Here is a 13,406-nt window from a genome sequence, read left to right as displayed (position 1 = left end):
AACTTAACTGATAATGGCAATGCTGTAGATGAACAGATCAACAAGCTGCACAATATAGTAGCTAACAAAACAATAAGACAAAACAATTAGCTCAATTAGTTAACCCCTTGGCTTCCAGATCTTAGCTGTCTTGAAGCATTGTTCATCCTAATTCTACCAGTGTTGTTCATAAAAGTTCTGTTATGTCTCTGCATTCCTTGTCTTATGCGCTGTTTAACCAATCTGTTTTATGTCTCAGCTAGTAAAACTGCTGCCCTCTACGCTCTAATAGCCCAACAAGAGGCTAAGTAATATGTATGTCACAAAAAGCTTTGTATGGTTATCAAAAATGCTATAATTGTAATGAAATTATGCATTTAAGGGGGGAATGTAGCAGCCATATCGGGGGTCAGACTAAGTAGCCTCATGCAGTCTCATGCTTCATGTTCTTGCTGAGCTCTTTCTCCCTTGAATATATTGTTGTAAGCTGACGAGACACAGGAATTCCTTATCTTGTCAAAGGTCATACAATTGTATATCTTGTTCTCTGCTGTTCTCTTCTGTTCTCTCCTTATCATGGCTACCCTATAACCCAGTTCTTGTATTATAAACAATAGTGCTAGGAGAAGAAATGTTGAGGACTGCAACCCCACGCGGGAGGGGGAGGAGGAGCCATTTCATATGTGTCACAATGTCTATAAAACCAATGTGCTGATGTATTTCGGGGCTTCTGGCTCTTTGGAAATGATTCCAGCCTTAAGCCCGCGTGTTAAATAAAGAATCTCCTTTTCCTTCACTCCGTGGTCTCTCTGACTCTGGGTTCTGCAACAGAGGCAGCTGCAGAATTAGCATGAGCACGGTTGTCTTCATGGTGTCACACAGGAACACTTCAGAAGAAAAGGTACCTGCTTTTCCAGGATGATTTTCACTTCATTGTAGCACTAAAGCTCAATCAAAAAACAGAGGAAGCTGCCTTGTGGACTTGCTCCATGAACTTGCTCTCTCTAGTTTGCATCTGACATCCTGCTGTCTATGCACTACAGCTGTGCACTTTCACCCTTGTCCTTGTTTGCCTGTGGATTGAAGCTATGGACAAAATGAAGACAACCTGTATGTGTGTGTTTGTGGAAATATACATTCAAGCATTAAACCATTACGTTAATGTTGTGCTTCTACAATATACTTATCTACACAAGTGTAGGGATGTATGAGAAATTTGTTTAATTTTTCATCAAGATTTTACCGAGTTCGTGCCTTCCAGACTGAAAGACTGGGGTGCAATCTGCAGCTGAAGTCTGTACATTTCCAAGCTCGCAATGTGGTTCACAGAGCAAAAGTTAAAAATGTGTTTGACAGCATGCGGACATTTAAAAATGCATACATTTCAAAATTAATACATTTTAAAAAATGTGCACAATTGATATGTATATTTGGAAAAATAGGCATGGAAATATGCATGGATTTTCATGTGAAAAGAAAAAAACAAAGCTCACAATCAGATACAGACTTGAGTTGGAACAAACTTTGAGATGGAATTCCGAAGCTTGGGTTTTGCTGACTCACCCCCGCCCCCAACACACACAAACGCACACAAGCATTTTTAGCACACTCTACACAAGCATTTTTGCTGATTTGCACCCCCCTACACAAGTTTTTTAAAACTATAATGATTAATAATCCCCAATTCATCCAAGATGTCAATAAAAACATGAAAATGTTGGTATCTTTACATTTCTTTATTCCACCAAAACTGCATTGCAGTCTTCCAGTCTTTTATATTTACATTATTTGCAACTCTTTCCCTAAGTGCCAGTATGAATGTAACTGATGATAATCCAGAACAGCTTTACAAATGTTCCCCAAAGCAATGTGCATTTCTGAGTATTTTGTTCTGATGTGCAATAATATATATACTATGTAGGCATATATATTACCAAAGCTTCATAATATAAAATATTTTCCACTGAAACTAAAACATCCCTCTTGCAGCTTATTCAGATTTCAGTTACAGAGACTTCTGCATTTCAAGTTAGTGCAAATAATGAAAGTAGGAGCCTGAGCAAAATTTGGTGTACATACAATGAAACAAGAGAACAGCAGACACTAACCAACTCCCTGCATATAATTATAACATTTAATTAGTATATTATTAGTAGTCTTTATATACAACATATTTAAATAAATTGGCTTATTTGAGCTGTAGGCAGCATATTTACAAATTCAAATAAAATATGTTCTTTTCACACAAACATGGAATGTCCAACATATATGAAAATAAAATGCATCTAGTAACAAAACAATGTTGTAAATTAACATGGACAAAATGTCTTCTCTATTGTCTTGGGATAGATTTCAAGGCACTTTCTTGGCAAGCCAGAGCTCAGTCTTAGCAGGAAAGTCTGCAAGATCAGTCATCATATTGTTGTTCACCTAGTTTCACAGAGGTTCAATAATGATACTGTCAGTAGAAATCAAAGTTATTTATTGGAACATGCTTACTGAAATAAAACACACACCGAACAATTTAGACTATAATGCTTTTGAGATGATAGCCAACGTTCAGTGAATACATGGAGGGGGAATGGGATCACACCTGCTGGTCCCAACCCAAGCCTCCACACATTCAATTGAAGATCAGAAGAATTAATTAATGCATGTACAACTGTATGCATATTCAACTTTCTCCAGACATTTGAGAACCTAAGAAAGCAGGTTGCAGATTGTATGGAAAGCTTTTTGCACATATAGTTGTATGCATGTAGATTCTACATGTATCTAGATTAGGATACAGATTAGGGACAGATTAGTCCCTAATCTGTAGATTAGGGACAGGGCCTGTTGTTATGATCCTTCTTCTTTGTAAATACAAGCCCAGCATTTTAAACGTTTGTGAACTTGCATACTTCAGGTGCTAATAAATATTTCCTGACCTAAACAAAAAATGAATGTTTTTCACATGGTTTCCTAAGTCTCTGCACTGTCATGGTCGGAAAATGGTGTTGACAACCTGTTGTGCCATTTTAATCATTTGCTGTTGTTTTTAAAACTGAAACTGGGCCTACCCTATTGTATCAGTAGACTTCTCCATGGTCCTGAAATGAATGCCAAAGACAGCCACAGGAACAAGCATCTGACAGGATGCAAATATGCTTCAGTCACCTGAAGGAGCTTCTTTCAATAGCAGGGATGAACGAACCCCTTTGGTCTGTGCCGTGCGCCACTCACAGGACCCATGTGGCATCCCACTCCTCTACTGGGCTGCTGTTCTCTGCAAAATGGTGGCTCAGCGTTTTCCATAAAGGCCAATTTTGCATAAATGGTGGCCGTAAAGAGGCCCATTTACACAACATTACAGGCATAAATGGGCCTCTTTATGGCCACCATTTATGTAAAATCGGGCTTTACGGAAAAGGCTGAACTGCCATTTCACACCGAATGACAACTCAGCAGAACAGCGGTGCCCGCTGTGCTTGCCCAACACGCCAAGTCAGGCAAGTGCAGCGGTCCACGGACTCCAGTCTGGGAGGGCCGAGCTGGTGGTAATCCACCAAGCTTAAGCCCCCAACTGGAGTTTGTGACCATCCCTATTCAATAAAGGCTCGTGAGCTGTTGTGACTTTCAAAACAGCTTCAAACCTTACGCCATGGGTAAAAGATGAAGCAAGAAAGACCAGGGCTAGTATTGCCTACACCTGTTCTGTCTCTCCCTATCTTGCCCTTCAGTACCACCACTCCCACTGGACATGACAGCTGCCATCAAGGCATGCTAGCACACAGCCAATGTGACATGTCTCACAGCTCCATTTTAAAGCCACAAGTCAGGGCAGGACGCTTGAGCACAGCCACCTTAGCACTGGTGGTGTGTTTTTACTGGACACTGCTATAGTGGCTGCCCATCCCACCCACTTTCTAACTTTTTGAAGGAGAGGTGGGAGTTGTGGTATTAGCAATACTTCATGGAAATAGAGCGCAGCATGATAGCAGCTGCCAATCCCAACACGGGGGTGAAGGGGGAATCATCCTTTCAGTGACTGTACTACAGCACGGAAAACAGAGCAGGGTCATAGATATGGGATGACTTGTGTCTTTACATTATGAGTTAGCACCAAATTCTAGGCTCTGTGTTTTCAGTACAACAGAGCATGGAACCAGGCTTTTAACCTGAAAGGAGAAACAGTGGGAAAGGAGGTGGGAAACCAGATCTACTTAAACTGCTCATTCAATGTGCTCCATGTCAGCCTACTGGAGAACATATGGATATAACCATTGGCCCAGTGGGTTGGTGCTGCAACCAGTTTTCCAAGGTCAAGCAGTAGTCTTTCCCAGCCCTGTTATTTGAAATTCTTTCTAATTTGAAATCTTGAGGACTGAACTGGGCAAACATATACTTTACCAGATGTGCTCCTTTCCCATATTTTTAGCTGAAACCGTGGAGCAACATGGATACTTTTCTTCTTTTTTTATAGCAAAACTACATGCGACCCATTAAACACATCCCTTTAAGTTGCCTGAATCCTTTTAGCCATGCAAATAGCAATCACAACCTTGGAACAGGGAGGGGAGGGGAACTTTAACTGTTTCCCCCGCTGCCTTGGTCTTGGAAAAATCAGCTCCCCGAAGCGTCTATTGGCATTGGCAGAGAAGCTCCCATTGGTGCTAATGGGAGCTTCACTCCTGATGAAAATAGCAGGTGGGGGAGAGCTATTTTATTTGCGACCACAGCAGACAGTCAGACCCTCTCTTCCCTCACCTCGCCGTCTGAAGCCAAATAGGTTATTTGCTATTTGTGCGGGAATCACACAACTGAAACATTTATGTGTCATGTGTATATAATTGGTTGTTTTTCTCTAGCAAGAGAAGACATACAAATAATTAATCTGGGAACATTTTGGAACCCATTGGAAAGAAATGGGAGCCTACAAGATGCAGAAAGCTGAGACAAAGCTTATATACTATTTTGTTATTCTTAGGCTTCTTATAAATTAAGCTAATAAGGGTCAAGCCAGTCATTCGGTTATAAAAAGTTAACACAAATACTTACATAAGAGGCCTTCTAAGGCTGGGTACACAGTGGACTCATTGCTAACCTTGTCAGCAATCTTGCACATCTTTTATAATCTATAGAAATCCACAAAACAAAGTTGTTAATTATGATTATTAAAGGACATGTAAATAATTCCTAGAGAGGAAATTTGGTTTCATTTTTCATCAGTGGGAAAATGTAGATGTTTATTTTTAAAATGCATTAAATAATTCTATAGGTGGGTTGTAGTGGAGGCTGGTGGCTCCAATGTCAGTGGGGTGGTGAATCCGCTCCGGGTTTCAGTCAGAACCAGTCAGAACTCTAAAGGAGCTATCCAAGGTGCAATCCTCCTCTGGTGGATTCAGGGCCAGCCTGAGGATAAACAGTGCCCTGGGAAAGGAGTACCCACACACACATACCCGGTAGTCAGTTTTGCAGGGCCATTCAGAGGATTTATGGGGCCTGGTGCAAGGTGTGATGTTCATCGAGAATGACATTGCTCAAACCTTGATCTCTCAGCCACTGTGCTACAGGTTGCACAAGCCAAAGTTTGAAAAGCAACATTCTGAGCACTGGCAGTGCACTATGCAACACAGCAGAACTATCACAGGTTTTCTTATAATATTTTTTGTTTTGTAGCCATTTCTATCTTTTGGTAAGCATTCATTATTTTAGAATATCCATTATTTTAACTTTAAAAATAATAAAGAAAAGTTATAAATAGAAAGGTATCCAGCTTACAGCTTAGGGTTTTTATTATTATTATTGTTGTTGTTGTTGTTGTTGTTATTATTATTTACATAGTGCTTATAGTGTTTACAGTATTTGAAATGCTAAGTGCTCGGTAACGTTCCCTCAAAGTAAAAATGTATTCCATTGATTTTTACCTAGCGCAAATGACATCAAAGAGGACACTGAAGAAGAAACATACTTTAAAGCTAACTGAAGGAAGATCATTTTTGAAGTTAGTACCCAAACAACCTGTAGGACCCTGAAAGAAAGGTACAGACACTTGCTTTTTGCCACCCTAGCTCACTGCAGACAGTACATTAAAAAACACAGCCACTGAGCTCAGCTTGGCGCCCCCCTCAGCTCAGTGCCCCAGGTGATTGCCCAGCTTGCCCACCCCTAAGGCTGGCTCTGGGTGGATTGCAATGTGACTACAATAGCTTGTTTTATCTCTGCTTTCCAGTACACAGATCTAAGTGCTTATCACTGCAGTATTAAAGATTAAGAGGCAGTTGAGTAAGAAATACAGAACAGAACAGAACTACTGCGACAGAACTACTCTGGCAACTACTCAGGCATAATTCAGCACATAGTTAGGTATGCTTATGCCTATTGACTATGAAGACTAGAACAGCCTGAGGCGTTTTAGCATTATAAAGTAATATAAAAGCACCTTGAGGCTTGATTTCCATGGCCCTGGGTTGAAATGTGGGTTGAGCTTCACCATTCAGTGGAGGTCATGCAATTGTTTTATTGTGTGCCCAAGTTCCTGTCTTTTAATGTGGGTAGATTCTTTACTCCATCATCGCAAAGGCTTTCAGGAGCTGGTGAGTAATATTACAGTAACATTTCTGTACGGAAGAACTGGGACTAGGGTTCATACTGAAGCAATCATATGCCTAGTTTAGGGGGGCTCATACGGCCTCACTCAAAATTTTAACCTCCTTTTAGGATTGTGTGAAGTGTAGGTTAAACCCTTCATAGCTTCCAGTCTATGTTGCATAGGTCAACTTTCTGTACACTATCATGGATTCAATTAAACTACCCCTTTTACAGGATCAGGCCTGAATCCCATTATAAGTATTGAAATTTTATTTATTTTATTATTGGTTTCATTTATATCCCGCCTTCCCTCCAAGGAACCCAAGGCAGTGTACATGATCTTTTTCTTCTCATTTTATTCTCACAACAAGGTAGGTTAGGCTGAGAGACAGTGACATGGCCCAAAGTCGACCAGTGAGCTTCATGTCTGAGTGAGGACTAGAACCTGGATCTCCCAAATGACAGTCAAACACTCTAACCATTACACCACACTGGCTCTCTGTTATCCAGTATTATTAAAGATGAATTCAGACTTCCAGTTACTTTCATTGTCCTGTAATGTTTTTAATGGTTCACAGTGAGATCAATATGAAACTAGATTGTTAAAAGGGATCCAAAATGTGATGGACCTTTGAGTCTATCACAGTTTTGGAAAGCTTCCTATAACCTGCTGAAACCATTGCACATGGATCCTCAAGCACTGGATGCAAGCCTCTAGGATTCTGCTGTTCAGTGATTTCATAAGTCACTGAATGGTAGAAACATATTTTCATCCAACTCCATCATAATTCAGACCAGTTGGATAGTTGCTTTTACTCTTGAATGATTTACTCTTTGGACTTTAGCTTCAAAGTAAGTGGAAGAAGGCTCTCAACACTTCCCAAGGAGAACTCCTTGCCTTTCAGAAACAATTACAGGTAATGGAACCGACCCATTGAAAATAATCTTAATCTCAAGACTTGAAGCATTAGAAAAACATTCATCCATGTAACACATGGTGATGCATCATCAGTAGTTTGTACTTTGGTGATTAGATGCTACATTTTCTTTCCTAGGTTGGCTGTTCCAATAGAATTCATCAGACAACTTCTATTTAAAGATCAAAGTTTTTCATTTATTGCTTTAATAGAAAATGTTGCTCTTAAATTAAATTTTAATTAAGTAAGCACCTTGTCCTGTATCCACTGAACTCAAATGGGATTTGTGTCTAAGTAAAACATCCAGAACATGTACTGCTACATTTTAATGATACAAAAGATCATTTCTGGCCTTGAATTATGTCTCCCTGCCAAAATATTTTGTCAAAAACTAGTCATCCAACTTCTAAGGCAGAAATATAATATCCCCCGAATATATATCACATGCAACATTCTTTGTTTCCCAATAAAAAAGAGTTTCTTTGAACTTAATGTAAGTGGAGGTTAATATAAATGGGAACAGTGGATTAAACTCTGATCTTTAACCAGGTCCATACCGCCCCCACCCCAGGGGGAGGTAATCTACTAATCTTGGGAGACATTCAAAACTTGCGGGGGGGGAGCAAATGACCAATGAGGATTTGGGGATTTTAGGCAACCCCTGCCCCTCTTCTGCAATAGATTCTGACAACAAATGGAAGAGAGTTTCTGTATACTGCTCACCTTGCCTTCAGGATAAAATCCTGGTTGCTAGATTTCTCCCCCAGGCTTTTAAGAAGTGGCACACAAGAAAGGGGAATCAAACAAGAATGTCCACTTCCCACTTGGGGAAAAAAATCAATCAAAAGTAATACTTCTTCCATTTACAATGAGACTAAGTATGTTTGATGAGCTCCCAGAAAGAAAACAAGAAGGGTCATTGTAATAGCAACAAAGGGTGCTTTCAGATGGATGGTTCTTAGTGCTACCAGTCAAAAGACATTGTACAGTTATTCTATCTTTCCCTCCTTTATGGATTTTCTATGGTAAAAAAAAAAAAAAATGGGAAAAGCAATGGCAAAACAAGGGAGAGTTACAAATAGAAGATGACAATGTGTGGAGTGCTCCTAAAATTCTGTGAATAAGGCATGGCAATTGCACAACAAAAGCCATGTTGGAATAAACCAAAAGGCACTGGTTCTCAAGAAGTACCAGTCAAGCTTATATAAATCATTACGGAGAAGGTTAACGGCCATCAGGCACAAGGGTTTCATTGAATGTGTGTCTGAGACCTATGTATCTATTCATTTATTTAAATAAATCCAAATTAAGTTGCCTTGTCTGAAGTACCATTTTTATGTTCTATTTTTTTTACTTGTGATGGGGGGCAGGTGCATTTGATGATAATGTTGCATACTTGTTGGGAGATAGTAGATTAAAGGTAAAGAACGACTGGGTTAACACCTGTTCCCCAATGAACAGCACATTGACAGGGACAGCTGGCGCTAGGAAAGTCAAAACTAGAGAAAACTAGAGATACACATGTGCTGTGTGTATCCCTCCCCAAGACCCATTTTATTTGTCACAGTGTAATTTCTGAATAACATTACATACTCAACTTACTATGTGGGTACCCCTGCCCTAGCTCCATCCATTGAAACAATAAGCTTAGTAACATGCTGTGCTGGGACACTACCATTACAGGTGTGATGTGCAGCCAAATGGTGGTGCTACAAGACACAGTTGTGGACAAACTTGTACCCCATTCTCAAGGAGGGCCAGGGAAAATAGCCTGGTGCTAAGAACTTGCTCGTCCCTAGTTTAAGACAAAACAGACAGGCAATGAGTCTTAACTATAACTTACAGGCTGGTGTTGAGCAATCCCGTGTATTGTGATATAGTCGGTGGAAATGCTTACTACATTCAGCTGAAAATGTGACTGGACCTATTTGATAGGATAAAATAATTAATCAAATACTGCAGTTTGATGGTATTTCTAATGCTGTTGTAAATCAGCTCACATGAGTAAATTTACCTTTGTTTAATCGTCTACATTTCCTTCATGTATATGAAATCAGTGGGACTTATGTTAGTCACAACTGACTTAAAACCCATTGATTTCAGGGTGACTAGTCCAAGTATGACAAAAACTGGATTCAACTCAATATGTTTAAAAACTATCCACCTCACATATGTATTCACAATACAACTGTACTTAATCTTCTGACACAGCTATACATAATTTCATTATTTTAATAAAAGCTAATGAAATAATGAAAAGAAAGGGAAGAGCTGATGCTGAATTGAAACATAAAGGGGATATAGATAGATAGACAGACAGACAGACAGATCTATCTATCTATCACATCACCAACATGTTTCAACTGGGACTTCTACTCTACTGAGTTTTCTCTAATCTATTGGTAGAAAACCATCCAAAAATGTTCAGGGAAGTTCAACAGATCAGTGGTAGGCAATCGTTTTAGCCATGAGGTGCTGAGTGGTGGGTTGACGACTGCAGAAGTATATGTACACAAGCACACCACCTACACATACATCTGCTAGCAGCAAAGGCGAGGTTTAAAACTCTCCCCCTCCCTACCTGCTGAGATCAGGGGAATTTAAAACCTCATCCTACCCCACAGCAATCCTGACTCTGATCATTGCTATTAGCGATGAGGAAACAGCAATCTCTGCATCAGGTTGTCTGGCAAAGTAAAAGCCTCCCCTGCCCAGCAATTCCAATCAAGCTTACTATTAACAGTGAGGAAAAAGCAAACTCTGCACTAGAATCACAGGGATGAGAAGGTGAAAGCCTCCCAGCACCCCTAGCAATCCCAGTGAAGATCAATGACCAGTTTCGCATGACCACGGAGGGGGACATAAACCACAGTGGCTTATTCCCCCCCCCCCGCCTCCATGTGCTGGTCACATGCCAGGGGATTTGCATAATTACCCTGGCTGGCATGGCTTGCCATGTCATGTGAACCTGGCAAGGGTGGCATGTTGCCATGGTTAACAAGCTATTCAGAACCCGTGGGCTGGTCATATTTGACACTGCAAGCCACACCAGTGATGCAAAACCTGCTGGCATGCCACCGGCACATGCAGAAGGGGAAATAAGCCACCGTGGCTTATTTCCCTCTCTGGGATCTTGCAAACAAGCCCACTGTTTCCCAACTGCTTTTAGCAGCAGGGAACCCTAGGGTTCTGCGGGCCACACAGAGGGTGACCAAGGATCGTAGATTGCCCATACATTCAACAGATGCCAATTGGTTGCCAAATGATGAGTCTAAATTTTTGGACAGGACTTATTATTTCTTCCTTGCACCTCTGGGCCCTTGAGTGAGGAGTATTAATTTTTGGAGTGCTGGTGGGGAAATGGCAGCCTTTCAAAATTTGGAGCAGATCATTTACAGTACGGGCTCCCTTCCAATGCGAGGGAGGAAGACAAACATCTCCTTGATGTAGACAGCATCTGGACAGAGGTTAGACCAAAATTCAGAAAAATTGTTCCTACCTGTAAAGTGTTTTATGAACTTGTCTTTTAAATTGGAATCTCTTGGAAATACTTCTGTGGAAAAAATAGATATTTAATTAAAGATAACTGTATATAAAATATGTGCACTTATAAAATATTTACATAAATTTGCTTTATTAGTAACAAATTGTACTTGTCCACAAGCCATGCCAAAACTAAAATCGATACAAAATGAAATCCAAGTATAGTATTTACATAGGCAGAACATATATATGAAATCCAAGTATAGTATTTACATAGGCAGAACTTATATAGAAAAATAAGTTTCAGCAATCATTTAAGTATCAGCCTAAACACGCAACCTTCCTGCAAATGCTAAACCTCTCTTTCCTAAACAACATACTCAGGACAGCAATGATGATCCCATACAGGAAGGAAATTGGTAAGGGGCAGTGAAGTTTTGTTTAACTCCAAAGCAGTGCCTACATGTATACAGCACTCCAGTAAGTGGAGTGCTGTATGCATGGAGCTTTTTGCAATTCTCACTTCAATTACTCCCCACTACCAGAACATTCCAAGAACCCAGTTGCCTAATATACTATTATTTTAGTGTTAGGATTCTCATACATGAAAGTATCAAATAACAGGAAATTCTACTACGAATAAAAGGTGAAAAGAAATGAAAAGAGGATGATGTAACCTTTATGAACTTCAATTTTGTTTTGCAAAAACAGCTTTCATTTTTATGAACTGTACACTGGGACAATAGCAAGTCATTGTGGCAGCCAAGAGCAAAGCAAAGCAAAGCAAAAACACCTGGACAAGAGAGGTATTTATAAAGGGTTGGGAATCAATTCTGACGAGTACATTCAATGAAATAACAAAACCACTGTTTGGTATTTTTAAGCTTTGCTTTCGCAACAGCCTCAGGGCATCTGTATAAATTTATTTGCATAATATCCAAACACAGTATTACTTCAATATTCTTTAAATGGATCTACATGATGCATTTATTGTTGTTGTTCAGTCGTTAAGTCGTGTCCGACTCTTCGTGACCCCATGGACCATAGCACGCCAGGCTTTCCTGTCCTCCGCTCTCTCCCGGAGTGTGCTCAAGTTCATGATGCATTTATACCATAAAACAAAACGTTATGTGTAAAACAACATTGACAGAACAATCTTCAAGAGTGATTCACTATTGTTTTTTATTATCTGCCCCACCCTCCCACAAAAAAATGCCAAGGGAAGCCATACATTATTTTTATACAACACAGACTAGATATATGACTTGATGTTCTCAAATAACGCATGCACCATTATTTGCATAGGCTTTATGGACCTATGTCCTCACAGTCATAAGAAAAGTTGAGAGAGATTTGCATTATATAAGCATGAGTTCAATCCCTAGCATGATCCCAGTTAATAATCATAAGTAATCTCCTTTATCAGGGATTTCTTTCTTATTTCCAGCAGGATTTTCAACTTGTATGCCTAGTCTTCTTTAGATAATTAAGCATTATAGAACAAATCCTAGCCCTCACTCCACAGGTGTCAGCAGCTATGAAAAGCTGGGGGAGTGGCCCTAGAACTGATCTAATTCTCTGATTCTTCGGATATTGTTGTTGTAGGCACCAGGTGGGGTCCCAAGATTAGCTAGGTCCAGCTGCACAATGCCACAGAGGACCTCCTGAGTGACCTTGTACAAATGCAATTTGTTTTTCTGCTTCATTCCTGAAGTCCCTTTGGAGGAAAATGTCTTAAACATGGATTACTCCATGGTAAATAGCTCAAGGACGCTCTCCCTTTTAGTTTAATTTTTATCTTCAAAACGAAGAAGAAGACGAAGCAGCCGCAGCATATTCTTAGTTACATAGTGAATAATAATTTCTCTGGTAATCACTGGATCTGGCTCCCTCTTGGAGCCAATATATAAGATCAGCAAAACAGGCAGATTTCGGGTGATGATGTCTATCTCTTCAAAAACCTGCCTCTGTCACCTGCTCACAAAACTGTATTTACCACATAATAACTGCAACTAGGAAATGCAAACTTGTGTGAAGAAGCTACCATGGATTTAGCTATCATGTGCTTAGCTTTATCATCTCCTCAATTTATCCTACATTAGCTTTGCTAATGTTGATGTAGCATCATCTGTGGAAACAGAATTATGATCACACTTATCACAGCCAGTTCACATGATCAGTTGAAGTAGTAATATTCAAGTGATAATCTTATCGAGGTGTTAATCTTATCACCATGCTGACTAGTACTATGTTCATAAGGCCAAGTCACCACGGGCTGTTACCACTTGTTATGACACACGTTTTAAATCTCCATCTGTGATACACATGTTAAACACCAAGCTAACAAGTGATAACTGGAGTTAGCATGGTGTGTGAAAAGACAAACATTGCTACAGCACACTAGAGACTAAGCCTGCAGTCCTCTGCACACTTACTTAGGAATAAATTTCATTG

General features: G+C 39.9%; 1 protein-coding gene across 3 annotated transcripts in view; it reads right to left on the bottom strand.

Annotated features, from left to right (window-relative positions):
* Positions 1 to 1,698: 1,698 nt before the first annotated feature.
* Positions 1,699 to 13,406, bottom strand: part of ALKAL1 (ALK and LTK ligand 1) — a 68,182-nt gene continuing 56,474 nt past the window's right edge. For all 3 annotated transcript variants that reach the window (XM_084848079.1, XM_084848081.1, XM_084848078.1), the window contains 4 exons: positions 10,969 to 11,022; positions 9,313 to 9,393; positions 5,020 to 5,096; positions 1,699 to 2,409 (listed from right to left, as the gene is read on the bottom strand). In XM_084848079.1, the coding sequence (XP_084704205.1) occupies positions 5,032 to 5,096; positions 9,313 to 9,393; positions 10,969 to 11,022 (200 nt within the window). In that variant the 3' untranslated portion in view covers positions 1,699 to 2,409; positions 5,020 to 5,031. The remainder of the gene's footprint in view (positions 2,410 to 5,019; positions 5,097 to 9,312; positions 9,394 to 10,968; positions 11,023 to 13,406) is intronic.

This window comes from Heloderma suspectum, chromosome 4 (assembly GCF_057233095.1).
Source record: "Heloderma suspectum isolate Gila_16-S chromosome 4, 16-S_ref, whole genome shotgun sequence".
Taxonomy (NCBI): Eukaryota; Metazoa; Chordata; class Lepidosauria; order Squamata; family Helodermatidae; genus Heloderma; species Heloderma suspectum.
The sequence above is the reverse complement of the archived record's forward strand: the minus strand, read 5'-3'. Positions and strand labels throughout refer to the sequence as shown.